Genomic DNA, 19220 nt, shown 5'->3' on the forward strand with positions numbered 1-19220 from the left:
AACGGATTGATATTCTGCCCATAATGATAAAACCTAGCTGGGTAATCGGTTTAGCATCCAGCCTCTCCCTCACTAAGAAAGCAAACTCCAAATCAGTAGGACATGTGAATATCCCATCAGTTGCCTAGAAGCAGGCGATTGATATCCTCTGGATGGCTCGCTCCATTTCCAAATGATAAATGATGAATCATTGCATTCCTCCTAAATGAAATTATGATGCTGAGATATATTGCTTGGGGCTTCTGGACAGAATTCCTCGAGTTGCCTCTTCATCACAAAATAGATGACTTTGGAATCATGCGGAAAACAAGATGCTGAACCTGTTTAAAAGTGAGAAAGTCGACAGCTGGGAAGAATGTTTCAGACATATTTGCCCCCTTCCCACTCAGGAGTGATTCATCAAAAACAAAACATCATGATGTGGGGAGAATGAAATGCAAACGATGTGACAGGAGAGCCGACAGATGCCGCTCGTCCCCATTGAGGAATCTGAAGAGCGAGGGCTTGGGAAAGCTCCTACACTTTTGTCCTTAGCTGAGAAACTGGGATTAAAACAACAACAATTATAACATATATATATATATATATATATATATATATATATATATATATATGTAAAATATACATATAAATATATGTATATGTATATATATATATACATATATAAACACAAAAATATATGCACACACATTCACATGCATATACACACATGTGTATATGTTTATGTGCTTCTGCACACATATCTATATGTGAGCATATATACACATTCTCTTTTATCATGGAGTCAGCCAAAGACCTGGGTTCAAATTCTGTCTCTGATCAATATTGATTATTCTACCTGAATCAAATCACTTAACCCCTCTGGGCCTCAGTTTCCTGGTCTGTAAGATGAGAGAACAGGACCAGAGCCCCTTCCAGCTTCACAGCTATGCCCTTCTATTTCTTTCTACTACAGCAGTGTTGTTTTTTTTTTTTTTAAAAGGACCACATATGATTGTGAATCTCATTTTGTTCCATAAACACGAATTACATTTATGTCAGAAACGCACAGGTTCCATCCCAGTGGCCTCTGTGTGTGTTCTTTTCAATCTCATTTCACACTCCACTTGTTCGGCTGAAAAGACTTGGAATTTGTATAGTTTATTTTTTTCTTCCCAGAAGGCTGAGGGCTAGTGATTCCAGAATCCCAGGATCCACCAAAGGGACTGACCACTCCACTGGGCAGCAGATTCCCGGTTACTTTCTTTAACCACTTTTCTGTTTAAAAGTTCTTAGAGAGGGGGATGGGGGAACGGTCCTTTGTTTGTCCAGAGAAGAAAAAAGAAGTTAGCACCCCATTGAAATTGGCCTATAGTTAATCTAATGCATCACTCCACCCCGGCCCCCATCTGCCAAAAATAAGTAGTTTAAAAATGGATTTTGCCTCACAGACAATGGCAACAGTGTTTGTGGCACCTTGGGTTGCCTCATTTGGGTCAGACCTCATGGCCAACTTGCACCCCACATTTAGAAATGGAACAGGAGCTCACTGAGCTTTCTGTGGCCACACTGGGGACTGTAATGGGCTCATTGACCACAGCCGGCCAGGGCCAGCATGTGTCAACAAGGCAGAGGGTTCATGTCAATCCCTCCCTGTTTGGGCTCTCCCCCAGTCACTGAGGGCTGGATGCTTTGCAGTGTGCTGGCCTTGCTGCTTGAGGTGCCTGATGCCATGGCTTATGGATTGCAACACTTGGAGGCCAGCCAAAAGGCCCTGTGGGAGGCCCCACAGGAGGGGACTCATCCCCATATCCAAGATCAGAATCTGATCCAGCCTCCTTCCTTTCTTCCCTTTCACTTCCCTTTCATTCCTCCCTCCCTCCCTCCTTCTTCCTTCCTTCCTTCCTTCCTTCCTTCCTTCCTTCCTTCCTTCCTTCCTTCCTTCCTTCCTTCCTTCCTTCCTTCCTTCCTTCCTTCCTTCTTTTTCTTTCCTTCCCTTTCTCCCTCCCTCCTCCCTTTCCTTCCTTCCTTCCTTCCTTCCTTCCTTCCTTCCTTCCTTCCTTCCTTCCTTCCTTCCTTCTTTTTCTTTCCTTCCCTTTCTCCCTCCCTCCTCCCTTTCCTTCCTTCCTTCCTTCCTTCCTTCCTTCCTTCCTTCCTTCCTTCCTTCCTTCCTTCCTTCCTTCCTTCCTTCCTTCCTTCCTTCCTTCCTTCCTTCCTTCCTTCCTTCCTTCCTTCTTTTTCTTTCCTTCCCTTTCTCCCTCCCTCCTCCCTTTCCTTCCTTCCTTCCTTCCTTCCTTCCTTCCTTCCTTCCTTCCTTCCTTCCTTCCTTCCTTCCTTCCTTCCTTCCTTCCTTCCTTCCTTCCTTCCTTCCTTCCTTCCTTCCTCCCTTCCTCTCCCCCTCCCTCCCTCCCTTCTTCCCTCCTTCCCTCAAGGAAGTGCTCGAAGAGTTTGTGAACCCAAAGCAAGGCAATAAACAACCAACAAGCTGTTCATCTGGAGAACCCCCCTGAGAAGTGTCTGACCCTGTGCAGGGAAGCAAGTCATAGAGCTCAGAGACCATGTCCAGGAGGCCAGAGTCATGGCTTTGGAGTCCAAGGAGCTGGCTTTAGATTCTGCTTCTGGCACTGGCCGTCACCAGACCTCTCTAGGGCTCAGCTGTAAAAGCAGGGGGTCATCCCTCAGCATCCCTTGATGTCCCTTCCTGGTCCCAGGCTTTTGCGAGGACACCTCTGAGGTTCTTTCTCTGTAGAACTGGGCAATTGTCCTGGATGGCCTCCCAAATCCCTTCCTGCTTTGGATACATGCTCTGGGGCTTTCTCCTCTTAGAAGTCATTCTCGGGGCTGTCCCAGTGCCGGGTTCCCCGTTTATGCTCCGGCGGGGCCCAGATGCTGCTGGAGCTCCATCTTCCTTCTGGGGCTTCTCTCAGGGCCGCATCCAGGGGCCGCTTGCAGGGCCCTGGCAGTCAAGAGGTTAAGCCGCTCCAGAGGCAGCATCCCCTGGCTTTCCTGCCTGCGCTTGTACTGGCCTAAGGCAGTGCCTGCTGTTAGGGAGGGAGGAAGGGAGGGAGTTCTTGCTTGGTCCCAGGTGGCAGACAGGCCAACCATGTTATTAAGGAGCAGAGAGCTCACAAAACCTTGATCTTCAAAAAAAAAGACCCCCTAATTAGCCCCAAGACTGCACGTCAATGGCATTCCAACCAAGCCAGGAGGGAAGGGCTTCTTCCGACCTCCTGCCATTGATAGATTTGGGGGTCCTATTGGGGACGTTGGCCATCAGAGTTCCAGCTGTCCAATTCCCTTCATTGTCTGGGCTTTCCGGGAGCCTCTTTCTGGCTTCTAAGTGCTAACCAGGTGTTCCCGGGGGCCCTTTGAGGACCATACAGCTTGACACTTCTCTCCGGGTCATGGCTGCGGTTCCCTCCACTCATCTTGGGCCCAAAGCAAAGCCACATTTTTATACATGATCTTGTCATTCATCCAAGTTGACAAAGGCCCCTTTTCTTTTCTGCAAAGCAAAATCAGTAAAGGATTTTCACTTGAAAAAGGAAAATGATATCTCGAAAAGAGACAGATTTGGGAGTGGGGTGGGAATGGGCTTCTGCTATCAATTAAGGGAGAATTCTTCTTCTGGTGACCTGTTTGTGAAATAAAACTCTGAGCTCGGAACTGGCCCATTCTAAAAGGAAATGCGATGTAGTGAGGAAAGCCAGGGACCTGGAGTCGGAAAGATGTGAGTTCCAGAGGTGTATGACTTAACAAATTAATTTCACTCTCCTGCTCTTAAATTTTTTCCCCCATGAAATAAAGGAGCTGGACTTTCCAGACTCTGAGGTATTCCAAATCATTGGAAAGAGAAATGGCTTTGAGGACATGAGTTCCAGTGTTTCCTCTGATGCTTGTTCTCTTTGTGACTTTGAACAACTCCTTTTCATGGGCCTCAGTTTCCTTATTTGTAAAATGAGGGATCTGAGAGCTTCTGATGGTCCTTCCAGCTATGGAGCTACAGTAGACATAGTGATCATCCCAACCAATTTGAGCTTTGATCCTAACTTCTATTCCATTCTAGTGCTAAGCACCATTAAAAATTTAAATATTGGCATTTGGGTGATACAATGGAAAGAACCCTGGGCCTGGATTCAAGTCGGTTTTGAGACCCTGGTCTTGTCACCTGTCTTATGTCTGCCTCAGTTTTTTCATCTGTAAAACAGAGATAATAACACCCACCTCCTGTATACTTGTGAGTATATGTAAGATAATATTCATGAAGAGCTTTGGAAAAATCTGTCTTGTTATTATAATTATTACCTATTACTTTATAACCTTGTTAGAAAGAGAATAGGGAGAGTGACTCCAAGGAGATCAGTCCTGGAGGTGAGTGTGCAAAATAAAACTCCTAAGTCCCATACAAAAGCAATAACCATACTCTGAAACTTCTGTTCCCTCCTCCCCACAACTTGTTATCTCAGAAGCCGGAGAAGGGTTTAGCCATTGTAATCTCTCCTGTAAGATATTCCAAAAATCTAAATGATGCATTATGTAATGGCCCCCACCCAAGCTCCGGGCGACAATGGCCGCCCTCCCAAAGCGCCCCTGCCCCAGATGAGGGGATCCCCGGCGAACTGGACGCTTCCTTGGATCGTTTTAAGGGGTACGGGGAAGGGGGAGGAAACATCAAGGTTGCGCTTCTGTAAACATGGCTGGAGATATTTGTTTCTAGAATTCCATTTGCCCTGTGATTAAAGCGGAATGTTTTCCCTCCCCGTGTAATCCAATAGCATCCGACAATTACAAATCCACTAGGGATCCCAGCTGCCGAAGAGATTCTCAAGAACATCAGAGCTTTTCCTCGAGAAAGCGTGTGTGTGTATGTGTGTATGTGGGGGGTGTTTGTTGACTCAACCTCCCTTCTAGGATGTCAGAGGGAGCAAGGCCCCTCCTCCCATGTGAACCCTGAGCATTCCCCGAGCCCGGTTTTAACCCGTGGGTTTCACCGATGGGACACGGAGGGGACGCTTTGGCCAACGTCGGGGGATTCTGACCTGTTCCAAACAAGAAAGGCTAACATCAGTTTTGACAACAAACAAAACCCGTTTTTGTTCTGTCCGTTCTCTTTCAAAGATTCCAGTTTCAAACCAAACACAACTTGTGGTTATTCTGTCAGATATTTATATAGCCACTGGGGCGCCATCGCTATGTGCTGCATACATCATTGTATTTTTTAAATGGACTTAATGAACATTTTTTTTTTTTCTTTTCTAGTAACGACTTCATTGCCTTCAATGAATGCATTCCGATAGACCTCGTAACAAATGAGCGCTCTGTGTTTGCATTAATGCCAAACACGTTTAACAAATTTTTAACAAGGAACTCTGGCTCGCAGCCAGACTCCTAGAGGGACACCGAAGGAATGCTATAAATTTAAACGAGCTTTTTACCTTTTCACTTAACTCGGCAAGTGTCTTGGCTCTCTTGGCATCTCAGTGTGGCGGAGGCTCTGGTTCGAGGCTGATAAAGCTGTTACGTTTGCCTTCTTTTCATTAGTTACTTGTGCCTTTTTTCTTGGGGACTTTTAAATTGGCACCGCAGCTGGGGGAGAGGAGGGGGACGGCATTTCGGAAACAGGCAGGGATTTATTTTATGAAATTGTTCCTATGTATTTGTGTGTGTGTGTTTAGGTGAATGCACACGTTGAACGTATGTTGATGTATGGGCAGAATGTAGGTAAGCTACTCCCCATATATGAATCATGGCACATCCTGGACATGTGATCGATGCATTTTTATTTTTGTTCATATATGAATACATATGTGTATAGAATTATATATGATCCCGTCTATCACATACTCTCGTACACATGTGTTTATAGATGAAATCCATATCATGGAAATAGGATCACTGTGGGGTTTTGTTCATGTATGAATATATATGTGTATAGGATTATATGTGATTGCACCTATTTGGTACTCTTGTACAAACACACACACACACACTATATATATATATACACAAAAACACATATCCATATCATGAGGATGTGATTGATGGGATTTTCTTTTTGTTCATGTATGAATACATATGTGTATAGAATTATATATGATCCCATCTATCACATACGCATATGTTTATACACATGTTTATAGATGAAATCCATATCATGGAAATATGATCATTGTGGGGTTTTGTTCATATATACACAAACACATATCCATATCATGAGGATGTGATTGATGGGTTTTTCTTTTTGTTCATGTATGAATACATATGTGTATAGAATTATATACGATCCTATCTATTATGTACTCTCATACACACACATGCACACACATATAGATGCACATCCATATCATGGACATATGATCAATGCATTTTTCTTTTTGTCCATGTATGGATACATATGTGTATAAGATTATATATGATCCCATCTATCACATACACATATGTTTATATACATGTTTATAGATGAAATCCATATCATGGAAATATGATCATTGTGGGGTTGTGTTCATGTATGAATATATATGTGTATAGGATTATATGTGATCCCACCTATTAGGTACTCTTTTACTCTTGTACACACACACATTATGTGTGTGTATATATATATATATATATATATATATATATATACATATATATATATATATATATATATATGTATATATATATATATATATATATATATATATATATACACATACATACATACATACACAAACACATATCTATATCATGAGGATGTGATTGATGGGTTTTTCTTTTTGTTCATGTATGGATACATATGTGTATAGAATTATATATGATCCTATCTATTATGTACTCTCATACATTTTTTTTGGTTCATGTATGAATACATATGCGTATAGGATTATATATGATCCCACCCATTATGTATTCTCATACACATGGGTACATAGATGCACACCCATATCATGAACATGTGATCAATGCATTTTTCTTTTTGTTCATGTATGAATACAGATGTGTATAAGATTATATATGATCCCATTTATTATGTACTCTCATACACATATGTATATAGATGCACATCCATATCAAATATCCTACAAGGGGCGGCTATTCCTTGCTAAAACACATCCATGTGAAATGTAGCATCATGGATCTGGATGGAGATCATAGGATTAGACATTTAGTGTGAGAAAGCACATTTAGAGGCCATCGAGTCAAACTTTCTTATTTTTGGAAGCAGGAAAATGAGCTCCCAAAAGTTAACTTCCTGAAAATCATGGGCTCCCAGATCCAGAGTTGGAAGGATATTAAAGAGTCATTGCACTCATTTTACTGAGATGTTAAATGCTATGCTAGAGTGGCAAAGCCAGGATTTAAATGGAGGTCCTCTTGGCACAGTGGATAAAGTGCCAGCCTGGAGGTAGGGAGACCCATTTTCCTGAGTTCAGATCCAGCTTCAGACACTTCTTGGCTGTGTGACTCTGGGCAAGTCATTTTACCCTGTCTGCCTCAGTTTCTTTATATGTAATATGAGCTGGAGAGGGAAATGGTCGACCACTGTAGCATCTTTACTGAGAAAAGCCCAAATAGCATTATGGAGAGTCAGAGTGACTGAAAAATGACTGAATAACAATCTCTGACCCTGTATCTCTTGTTCTTTCTTCTGTAGAATGATGCTCTCTACATTAGCTCCTATTCATAGAGTACTTGAAGGGTTGACTTTGACTGTGGGTACATCACCTCATCTCCCTTCATCCAGCTTATCTGACTCATGGCTCACTTGTACAGTTTGTTTGCCTGTTCTCTGACCTATTGGATTGTAAGCCCTTTGAGTGCAATGACTATTATTTGCCTTTCTTTGTGTCCCCAATGCTTAACACAGTATCTAGAACAAAGCTAAGATGCATGTTTATTGACTGACTGACTGACCCAGGCAATTCAAGTTATAGATCCACAAAGATGGAGGGAATTCCCCATCTTAATGAAGTCATGTGTCTCTGTCTCTCTTTACATATATATATATATATATATATATATGTATATATATATATATATATATGTGTGTGTGTGTGTGTGTATATGTGTGTGTGTGTGTGCATAGATATGTGTGTACATTCATTCATATTGAAAAAAAAAGTCAGTATCATTTGGCAGTGACTGAGGAAAAGGGGTTACAATAGATGAAATGTCTCTACACTATCTCTTTGATTAAAGAAAGTTATTAAAACAGTTTTGATGTACCACTTCACAATTCTCAGACTAGCTAAAATGGCCGGAAAGGATAAGGATAAATGGTGGAAGGGATTTGGGAAAATTGGGACATTAATATATTGTTGGTGGAGTTGTGAACTGATCCAACCATTGTGAAGAGCAATTTGGAACTATACCCAAAGGACCATCAAAATGTGTATCCTTTGATCTATCATTGTCTCTACTAAGACTGTATCCCAAAGAGATTTTAAAAAAGATTAAAGAAGATTATTTGGGGAAATTTCAATTAAATACATCTCTATTCCATCTATATTTTAAAGAAACACTCACACTAACACCCAACAATACAACTAATGCATCAAAATCTGGGTTAAAATCTAATGGATATCTTGTCTTAAGGAAACCAAAGAAAAAAGACCCTTCCATGCTACCTAATGCCAACTGCTGAAAGCAGCAACGGGTGCTAGACTTAGGAGGTCCATGTTGAGTGGAAACTAGCTCCTGGTCAAGTCTATGATTGTTTATTTTGCCCACATGGTAGATGTTTATCTCTAGAATATCCTGGAAGGGAGTCAGAGTGATCCAGTCCAAAATGGCAGCTCATAGACTGCTCCATGTGGGCTTGGTGCATTTATTTGGATTTGAGGAGAAACACGATAGCAGTGTGATGAGCCTCAATGATAAAACACCTTGGCTACATGTGCAAACATTACTTAGCATCTCTCCTGTTATGCTGCACTTTCTGGTGAATTGAGGCAACTTGGCTTTCTAGATGCAATACCAGAACTTCTTGGCTATACAACCTCTCCCTGACAATAACTAGTTAAATGTCTCTGGGAAAATCACTGTCTCTCTGGGGCTCAGTTTCCTCACCCACAAAATCATGAGACTTCTCATTCTATTCACCCCCATTAGCCTCCAAGGGAGGGTAATCATCAAACTACTTCAGTTATGGAAGCAGAATCAGCAACCCCCCAAGATCTCCAAACCCCACCGAGCTCTATAGAGTCACATTTCTATTCTCAAGTGCCATCCAATGGGAGGAGGCCTCTCTCAATGGAAAATCATTGCTCTCCGCTCATATTTTTGAATTATGGCTGCAAGGTGGCGGGTCCTCACAAGAAAATTAAATGATTTAATGTAATTTGTTGCTACTTTGATCAGAACAATAATAAATAAATCTTCATGAGGAGACTGGAAATCCATTCAGGTCGCATTAAAAAGATGCTAAGTAATAACACAGATGTAGGGTTATAGATTTTTTTAGGAACAGGAATGGCCCTATTGGGTTTTCCTCAACCTGGAGTCTCCTCATGGAAGAGCTTTGCCGGATCCCCATTTCCTCAGAATAACCAGTCCATCCTGTGGCAGGCCTTTGTTAATTGCCCTATCAGTGGCCAGCCTGTGTTCATATAGGCACCATGTGCAATCAGTTAGGCGGGGGGCTGGCCGCCACTGCCTCTGTGAATGGGTATCTGTTTTTGTATCTGGGGGCAGGCTACACACATTTGGAAAGCATATGGGACATAATGGACATTAACCCAGATGTCAAAAATAGCCCACTTTTTACTACTGTTATTAAACAGTTTCCCGTCTACCCCCTTTGTGTTTACCAAAGGGTCCTTTCTCCCAGTCTGTTTCTACAAATCGCTTTGTAACCAGCATGGAGGGGCTGGAGAAGATAGCAAGGATTGGGCAGGTGTCTTTATTCTAAAGAAAATGATCAGAAGGGATATTTGTACTACGCCACATTTTTTATATCATCCTCAACTTGGGAACATGTCACGTGGTTGCTTCCAGTAATTCCTTCAAATGGACGTATTTTAAAAAACAAAAATTTTGAAAAGGAATAAAATGTTCCCCACCTGGCCAGACTAGACAACGAAACTCACATAAAAACTATATTGGCCCCCTCCGAGAAATAACGGGCGTATCCTGTTTCATCATGAGATTACCAGCTAGAATTAAAAGCCAGTACCATGGTGATTTGTCCAGCTCCTTTATTTTACAGAGGAAGAAAGTGAGACTTTGAGAGCTTAAATAATTAACCCTGTCATTTAAAAAAAATCACAAATGTCACAAAGGTAAAAATGGCCAAAATGGGATTAATTTAGATGTAAAGATGGAAGAGACTTTGAAAGTCTCTTCTCAATCACCTCATTTCTTGGATGAGGAAATCAAGGTGTAGAAAGTTTAATAACATGGCCTCAATCATGTGGGTTTTAAATGGCAGACTAGACTTCCAAGTCAAGTCACAGAATCAGATAGAAAGAGAGATCTGGAAGGGGCTACTCAATGTCCAGCTCAACTCCCTGATTTAACAGATGGGTAACTGAGTTCCAGAAAGGGGAATCTACTCACTCAGAAGTCACAGAGGCTCCTGAGCATGTCACCATTTTTAGACGTATCCATCCAGTAGGATAAAGTCGTTGAGGGCATCTGCCATCCATATTTTATCTGTTGTATCCCCAGTGGTCATCTCAGAACTTATTGCCCACAAGGAATTGAATAGATACTGATTGAATGGAATTAATTCTCTCTGAAGCCTTATTTTTTTCAGGCCAGTTATTTTTTTTTTTTTGAGGCTGGGACTAAGTGACTTGCCCAGGGTCACACAGGTAGGAAGGGTTGAGTATCTGAGAGCAGATTTGAACTCTGGGCCTCCTGAATTCAAGGCTGGCACTCTATCCACTGAGCCACCTAGCTGCCCCCTGAAGCCTTATTTTTTTAACCTTATTTACCTGTTTCAAATAATGGATTTGAATTAGATTAATTAATTCACAAGAATTTTTTCCAGCTTCTTTTATTCCAGATCCTGACCCTGAGTAGTTTATAGCCTAAGCAGAGGAGGTGATGGGCACATATAAGGATATAAAGAATTTATAGGAAATATATAAGGCACTAACAGATAGTGGGGCACCATAGGCTCCCTCAATGTAGCCCTAAAGTAAGCAATGGATTCTTACAGGTGGAGGTGAGGAAGGACAGCTTTCCAGGCAATAGGGGACAGCTAGCACAAAACCAAGGAGATGGGAGATGTGATACTGTATTTGAAGAAGAGTCAAAAGGATAGCTCCATTTTAGGGAGCATAAAGAAGAATAACAAAAAATAAAGCTGGAAAAATGGTTTGAGATCCAGTCCTTCAGGACTTGAAATGCCCTCTGTTTTTCATCTTGAAAATAATGGGAAGCCACTGAGCCCTATAGGGACAGACATGTGTTTTGAGAAAGTCATTCCGGCAACTGTATGGAAAATGAATTGGAAAAGGGAAAATTAGTCTGGGACACCAATGAGAGGCCATTTCAGTTGGGCAAGTGAGAACGTATGAGAATCTGGATTGGATGTTGGCCAGATGTGGAAAAAGATGGTCCCGAAGGTAGATAAAAAGAAAATGCTATAAGATCTAAGAGCCAATTGGCAACGTGGAGTGAAGAAAATAAACACATCAAAGATTACTCCAAAGCTGAGAGCTTGGGTGAATATAAGAGTGATTTTGCATATTCATATAACGTGTGTGATATTTGTATTAATTCTATTTAGAATTCTTTTTGGACTTATCTTCCCCATTAGAATGCAAAGCCCTTGAGATAAGAGATTATTTTATTGCGTGTAGGTGTCTCCGGCGCCCAGTGCAGTTGCTGGCACATAGTAGGTCCTTGATAACTGTTGGATGATTGATAGCTCCCTTCATGGTATCTAAGTTTTCATCTAGTATTACGTCAAAGGTCGCACAGATTGAATTAGGACAAACAGTGAGATGGTATCAAAAGTGGAATTAGAACAACATGGGTTCAAATCTTGTTCTGGTCACTTTCTAGATATGTGACTTTGGACAAGAACTTTGGTCTCTCAGTTTCTTCCATTACAAAATGAGGGTCTTGGCTTAGGCAACTTCTCAAGTCCTTTCCAACTCTAAATCCTTGATCTTAGACCCTAAGTGCAAGACTGGGCTGGCCTTTGTTCGGGTCAATGTGATCCTTGGGATGAAGGAAGGAGGGAGGATTATTCAGTGAAACAGCCTTTGCTTGCATTTTGGCTTGATGTCATCTTATCATCAGCTCTGCTTTATTTGAGATCTCTCTCTCTCTCTCTCTCTCTCTCTCTCTCTCTCTCTCTCTCTCTCTCTCTCTCTCCTGTCTTTCTGTGTGTGTGTGTGATTGGTTATGTATTTTGCAACAGAATAAAGGCCTCCTTCTTGGTATTTTATCTTGGAAAAACTTAAGAAAAGATAATCGAAATCCTGTAGGATGATTCTTTCCTCCTCCCAACACACATTTCCTTTCATCTCCCCCACCTATTTCCCTATTTTTTAAATGTCTGTAGCATTTTTGATCGCTTCAGCTTTTCAATATCTCAGTAGGTGTTACAAAGAAAGTGTTTGCTGATATTGGTAGGCGTTTCCTAAGCGGAGAATTCTGTATAATAAGAAAATCATAGAGAGTCTCTATTCCTTCAGTGCTTCAGTCAGTCCTTTGAAAAGATGATTAAGGTCCTTTTCAGGCACAGAAGAATGAGAACTATGCGGAAGTCACAACATCGAATGCATGCTCTGACTTCAAATTTTCATTTCAAACAAAAGTTTGCCAAGATTTTATGGGTCAGAATTAGTAACATGATCTGCTTTCAATACTCCCTCATCTCTTGCTCTGCAGAAGTCATTGCCTTTCCCAGCTCACCCCAAATTCAAGGGTTCTTAACCTAAGAGGCTCCACCCATTCCCTAAGAGTCGGAATTAGCAGAGTTCATCCAAATGCATATTTCATATTGACTGTTTAATGATGGTTCCAAACAACTGCCCTGACATCCAAAGCCATTGGACTTTCCTTAGTCAGCAGTGATTAGAATGTGCTGAACATGCTTTTGACATCACCAAGCTCAGATGGCAGAAAGAGGCTGTTTTCATGGCTGTCCTTCTTCCCTGCATACCTTTCCCCCTCCCCAGGCACTGAAGAGTCCCATGGACCCCCATAAGCTCTTGGGGAGTTTAATCGATCAACCAAACAATTAATAAACATTGATAAAACTCCTGTTATGTGCAAGGTACCATAGTCGATTCTGGGGACATAGACAGAAATGAGTCCCATCAGTGCTTTTGGAGATGCTCTTGTAAATTGCTAATCTTTACAATTACAAGAGTAAATCCTCATTCTAAAGTCGGAATCTGTCATTTCCTTCTAGCCTAAAAGGTGACAGGTCAACATGTCTCCAAATATCTCCATAATGAAGCAATAAAGCAGAAAGCAGAGTGCTTAGAGTACATTACCACAAACACTTAGAGATTTGAAGCTTTCCATTTCTTTCATCTAGATGTTACATCAAATGTGCCAAATAAACTGTATGGGAATCCCTGGTCAATTAGTCAGTCAGTTCCCAGCTCTTGGTAATCTCTTCCCTTATCAGATAACCACTCTCTGGGTATATAGTATGTACCTAGTCATTTGCTTTTTGTCTTTTCTATTAGGATGTGAGCTTCTTGAAAGCACAGACCATCTCCCTTTTGTGGATTCCCAGCACCTAACACAGTGCCTGATATTTAGTCAGCACTTAATAAAGTATTTAGTAAATGTTGGATGACTAAATGCTCACATAGTCAGTTTCCTAATTGGATAGATATAGTGCCGCAAAGGATCTTAAAAGTATTCTGGACAACCTCTCACTTTGCACACGAGGAAACAAATCCAGAGAGGATTAATGACTAACATAGAGAATGTAAGCTCCTTGAGGACAAGAACTGTTTTACTTTGGCATTGGCACCTCCGGTATTTCTTACAGTGCCTGAAACATTTTAGACTTTTGAGAAATACTTGTTGGTTTGTTGGTTGATTGATTAAGTGAGTAGCAAAGCTCAACATCAAACTCAGTCTTTCTGATTCTCTATTCAGGGCTGATTTCCTGTAAACCATTCTTTTGTCAGGTTAATGTTTGTAATGTCTGCTTTATGAAGAATGTCATCAGTCTACTACTAAATTTGGACAGTTTCCTGATCAATTTTTCCAGTGTCAGTTAATGTCCAATGGGCTCTAATTGATCGCCCCCTACTCATTCTCTTCCCAATATGCAAAAAACACACTTTTTACTTCTCACACATAAGTCTGTCATACAGCAAATCACTGCATTTGTTGAGATGACTGATATTAATTCTCCTACTAAGTGCCATGTTTTCTCGTTGCAGTTATCTGACAGAGCAGCTGGATGGAGAAAGAAGACACTGTCCCACAAAAATGCTCTGATAATCTATTGCAGTGGATCCCACACCCCTCTCCGACGATGGCCACCAAGGAGGGGATCATAGCAATGGAAGATGAACGTTTCCTTTTTGCCGTCCCTTGCAAGACCTAAGGACTGGATATGTTCTGCCTTTTCTGGTCTTGTCTCTTGCAGAGTCCATTCCATTCAAGAGCAGAAGAGTAGAGTGGACAGAAAGGACAGCGCCTTCATTTTTCATATTAAATGAGTGATTTTTTCGGTTTTATTTTGGAGCTTGGGGATTAACAATGTGACCACCTCTCCTAATTCTCATATCTTAATGATATTCAGTTTGAATTATTTCAATGCCATTTGATAAATTTTAATACTACCAAAGTTTAATTTTGTAACATCTGTTTAGGTCTACTCACTTACCTTCATCTCCAATGACTATGCCAATTTGGTCAACAGTGCCATTTCAAATGCATTAGGTTATCAAATAAAAAGAAAAAAAGATAGAAAGGAAGGAAGAAAGAAAAAGAGAGATAAGGAGAGAGAGAGAGAGAGAGAGAGAGAGAGAGAGAGAGAGAGAGAGAGAGCACCCAAGTGAGCTGTTATTGAGAGCACTAATCATTTTTCCAGCTATGTGACCTGTTGAACAAAAAAACCTGAATGCCAAAAGCCAAACCAAAACAAAACAATACACGAGCCTTTATCCCCCTCTCTTTCTTTAATCTATTTTTCAAATAATCCTATGTTGACATTGTCATCAACTACTAGTTAGCTCTGGGCCAGGTTGGAAATGAAATTAATTTTTGGAAAAATCATGTGATTAGAGCTCATTGACAAGAACTCGCCTGATGAAAACATGGTGGTACTGTGTCTCTGACAGTGAATGGGGCATCTGAAAACCCATCCTACCTGATTTTGTTTACACTGTTCATGTATCAAGGCATGACAAAAGCATGGGGATCCACATATGTGTTCGCACAAATCTGGCGACTTCTGTACAGATGAACCAAGATGGAACCTCAGATTTTTCTCATCCAGTTATGTATTGATGTTTTAACATAAAAGCTGGGACTCCCGAATATTTCAAGCTACAAATTACACGAAAACAGTGTGCACATGTGACCTTCTGCAATGGAAGGACTGTTTTTGTTATTATTATTTTTTTAGTTTTGATGGAAAAATGTAATCTCCAACATGGATTCTGGTGCATCTTAAATATTCAAGAAGAAAACACCCCAAGGAGGAGGAACAACATTCTTTAAAGCTGTGTCTCTGTATATAGCTCTACAAAAATCGTCTGTGAAGTGCAGTCATTATTTAAAGCACATGCCAGGAGAAAAGGCTAAATTTTCTGGTCTTTCCATAGTGATGTGGTACCAGGGAGAGTTAAACTCACACTGGAGGGAGGGAGAAAAAAAATGGTTGTTACAACTTCATAAAGCTCATGAAAGAATCTGGTGAACATGTGCAAAAGTTCAGCTGTACGATTGATCCATCCTATTTTTCGTTTCAAGAAAAGACATTTTTTCCACATAGATATGAGTAGAACATGCATAGCAGAATTTTTTAAAGGACAAACATCGGATTTAAGCATGAGTGGCCTTAATAATTATAGTTTTTTTAATTGTTCCCATGGAAACAGATTGAAAATTGATATGCCTGAAGTCTCACCCTGAATTTAGTCAATGGTCTTTCTGTACGGTTGTTGGGGGCAATTAAAACACTTGAAATCCTTTGAGTTATTGAGGTATTGAAAAGGCAGAAGCCTCTTTGTCAAGGAACAGAGGGGCGGGAGAGCCATTTTAGCCATCCCATACTTGTCGATGGGGAAGAAGCCCCTCCTGGGATGTGAGCTTCTTGTTCCAAGCTGGGTAGTTGTCTCTGGAAGGATCATGAACCGTATAAGGCTTATGAATCAACCAAGTAATCCAATGACATTCATGTTTAAAACGTTTGTCCTTTAACTATCCAAGGGATTCTCGATCTTTGCTGAAGACAAAAAAAAAATGCCCAGTTCTCTGGCAAGGTATCAAGTACATCTGTAAATGCAGACCACAAATGTGTCTCCGATACCCGCTGGGCCGTCCTCTCCAAGGACCGCAGCGGGTGTCTCTTACAATCAGGTTTCTACCTTCACTTTGCAACTGAATACTTGAAATAGGAAATAAACTAGGGGAAAATAGGGTCCTCAGAACAAATCTGTAGAGTTAGCTATTTCTATGTATGTGCCAATTTTGTCACACTTATTTATTGTTTGGGAAGGGTATTTTGGCCCTGTTTCTGTTGGTAAGAGTATTATTGATAAAAAACAAACAACTTAATTGGGGTCTGTCCCCTTAAAAGGTCCCATTTTTGTCTAGCATTGTATTTTTTCCCATTCCATGTAACATTCTATAATGTTTGGGGAGGGGGGGATTGTTTTCATATACTACAAATAGACTCTGGGTTTTAATAGCAAACAAAGAAACAAACAAACAAAACACTGTGATGTTGGGAAAATCTTGGATTTGAGCAACCTTGAGTTGGTTTCCCTCCCCGGAGTTTTAATGAAGTTCAAAATCGACAAATGTGTTTTGGCTACCACTTATGTAAAATCATGATACTTTTCATGCAGAGTCAGGCCTGCAACTCATAGCCTCTTTAATTTCCACAAACAGTCTTGATTTTGTATTTATAGAATTTTGTGTATTCCAGTATGCACGTTAAACGCACATTGACTTTTGTTCGAAAGTGGGTTCCAATTACCTTTTTAACCAGTGTTTATGACAAGACCGCCAACATGTTGACATCCACTATATCTGCGATGTTTTTGTGTAGAGTGGTGTTTGACCGTGACGTGCTGCCGCAACGGGTCGGTATCTCTATATTTCCTCGAGACCCTCATTTGATAGTGCTTCTTGTGACAATTTCCTCAAGTGAGTGGCATGTGGATTGTGACACTGACATGTGGCTAAGGACCTTGATATGAACCAATTAAGGAATTCTCTGAAATTACCCATGGGCATGTATTAGACAAGTCATTGTAACTTAACGTCCTGTAGAACCGTAACCGTACAAGGTGTGTAGAATCCATAGCATTGTGACCCCGTGTATGAGAAGTGCTGTACCGATCACCTTGTTTCTATCCATGAAATAAACTTTATTTCTTTCGGAAGCGAGTGATTCATTGCCATGCGGAGAGATGTCGGGCTTCGGCTACCGTGGCGTTTCCCAAAACGGTTTCCGCGGATGTTCGACTTGCCTTCTCATTAGAAGGGCTCTTGGGATGTTTGCAAGGAACTCCTTTTCTGATGAAACCAGTTTGGGAATTGGGAAAGGGCTCAACTTCACTTCTGATTCAGCAGTTGATAACCATAATGAAACAACATTGGGTTTTTAGGTACTTTGCTGACCCAAAGCCATGAGGCATGAAATTCCCAGCACAGGCAGCTCTTTTGTGTGTTGCCTGCTAAGCTGGTCGCCTTTCCCATTATGTTCCTTTTTTTTTTTTTTTTTTTTTTAGAAAGGGAACTTTTGTGAAGCAGGAATTTCTTACCTCATAGGACTTCCTGAAGCAGCCGGGTGCACAGCAGGAATTAAAAAAAAAAAAAATGGTAAATGAGTTTGCATCCTACCCCAGTTGTTGGAAAACATAATCTGTTAGCCTGAAATACTACATCTTTTTCTACAAATTTTTCCTCCTGGTATATGAGAGTCCCCCCTTCCCCCAGTGCAAAGCTGGTCTTGTAGTGGACATGATGCTACACTTTACCTTCACTGAGGCACTTCATTTTGTCTTAAATTGTGGCTATGGAAATTTGCACTGATCACTTTGAATATTGGGGAAGCACAGCTTATAAGGACTCACATCCTGTTTCTTGGAAAGATTGGTCCAATTTACTGTCCTTTCCTAATTGGTAGATTATTCAATTTTTATAAGCAAAAAAACCTGAGGGAATGCTTATCAGCAATCTAACCACAATTCCTGTTTCATTATGGAGAGATCATATGGAACTAACAGGACTTTCATCCCCCTGCCCTCTGAAGGCACAGAGTCACAAATACTCTCTTTGGCGTTGTTGAATATTTTCAAGAAGCCCCTCTTAGCTTGGGCATACTCTATTGTAATTTTTCATTGATTTAGCACACAATATGACATGAGGTTCAATGACTGGGCAGGAAGTATTCAGCTAACATTTATACAGTACTTCCTCTGGGCCAAGCACTGTGGTGAGGTATAAAGCATTTTACAATGATCACCTCATTTGATTCTTCCAACAATCCTGGGCCATAGGTACTATTATTACTCTCATTTTACAAATGAGGAAACTGAGGCAAATAATGGTTAAATGACTTGCCCAGGGTCATACAGTTAATATATGTCTGAGGCCAGATTTGAACTAAAGTTTTTCTGACTTCAAGTTCAGGGCCTCATCCACTAGGACAGGGGTTCTCAAACAACAGCCCACAGGCCAGATGCGGCCCGCTGAGGACCCACCGGGTTATGGCAAATGAGTTGAGGGGTGGAGACAGAGTGTGAGTTTTTGTTTTTACTACACAGTCCAGCCCTCCCACAGTCTGAGGGACAGTGAACTGGCCCCCTATTTAAAAAGTTTGAGGACCACTGCCCTAGGACTTTACTAATCTAGTAGTTTTTTATATCAAAGCACAAGCCCAATTTTTTGTTAAAGCTTTTTATTTTCAAAACATATGCATGGATAATTTTTCGACATTAACTCGTGCAAAACCTTGTGTTTCAATTTCCCCCTCTTCCTACCCCCCTTCCCCTAGATGGCAAGTAACATATTAAACATGGTATATATTATATATTATAATATGGTAAAAATGGTAGAAATATATGTTAAATCCAATATATGCATACATA

At 40.9% G+C, this 19220-nt stretch overlaps 1 protein-coding gene across 20 annotated transcripts in view; it reads left to right on the forward strand.

Moving 5' to 3' along the window:
• Positions 1-17510, forward strand: part of ERC2 (ELKS/RAB6-interacting/CAST family member 2) — a 993908-nt gene extending 976398 nt beyond the window's left edge. For 16 of the 20 annotated variants that reach the window (XM_074284429.1, XM_074284434.1, XM_074284432.1 and 13 more), the window contains one exon: positions 14331-17510. In XM_074284429.1, coding sequence (XP_074140530.1) covers positions 14331-14450 — 120 coding nt within the window. In that variant the 3' untranslated portion in view covers positions 14451-17510. The remainder of the gene's footprint in view (positions 1-14330) is intronic. The other 4 variants (XM_074284438.1, XM_074284443.1, XM_074284448.1 and 1 more) reach the window with 2 other exon arrangements.
• The last annotated feature ends 1710 nt before the right edge of the window (positions 17511-19220 follow it).

Source organism: Sminthopsis crassicaudata, chromosome 1, assembly GCF_048593235.1.
Source record: "Sminthopsis crassicaudata isolate SCR6 chromosome 1, ASM4859323v1, whole genome shotgun sequence".
NCBI classification, from domain to species: Eukaryota; Metazoa; Chordata; class Mammalia; order Dasyuromorphia; family Dasyuridae; genus Sminthopsis; species Sminthopsis crassicaudata.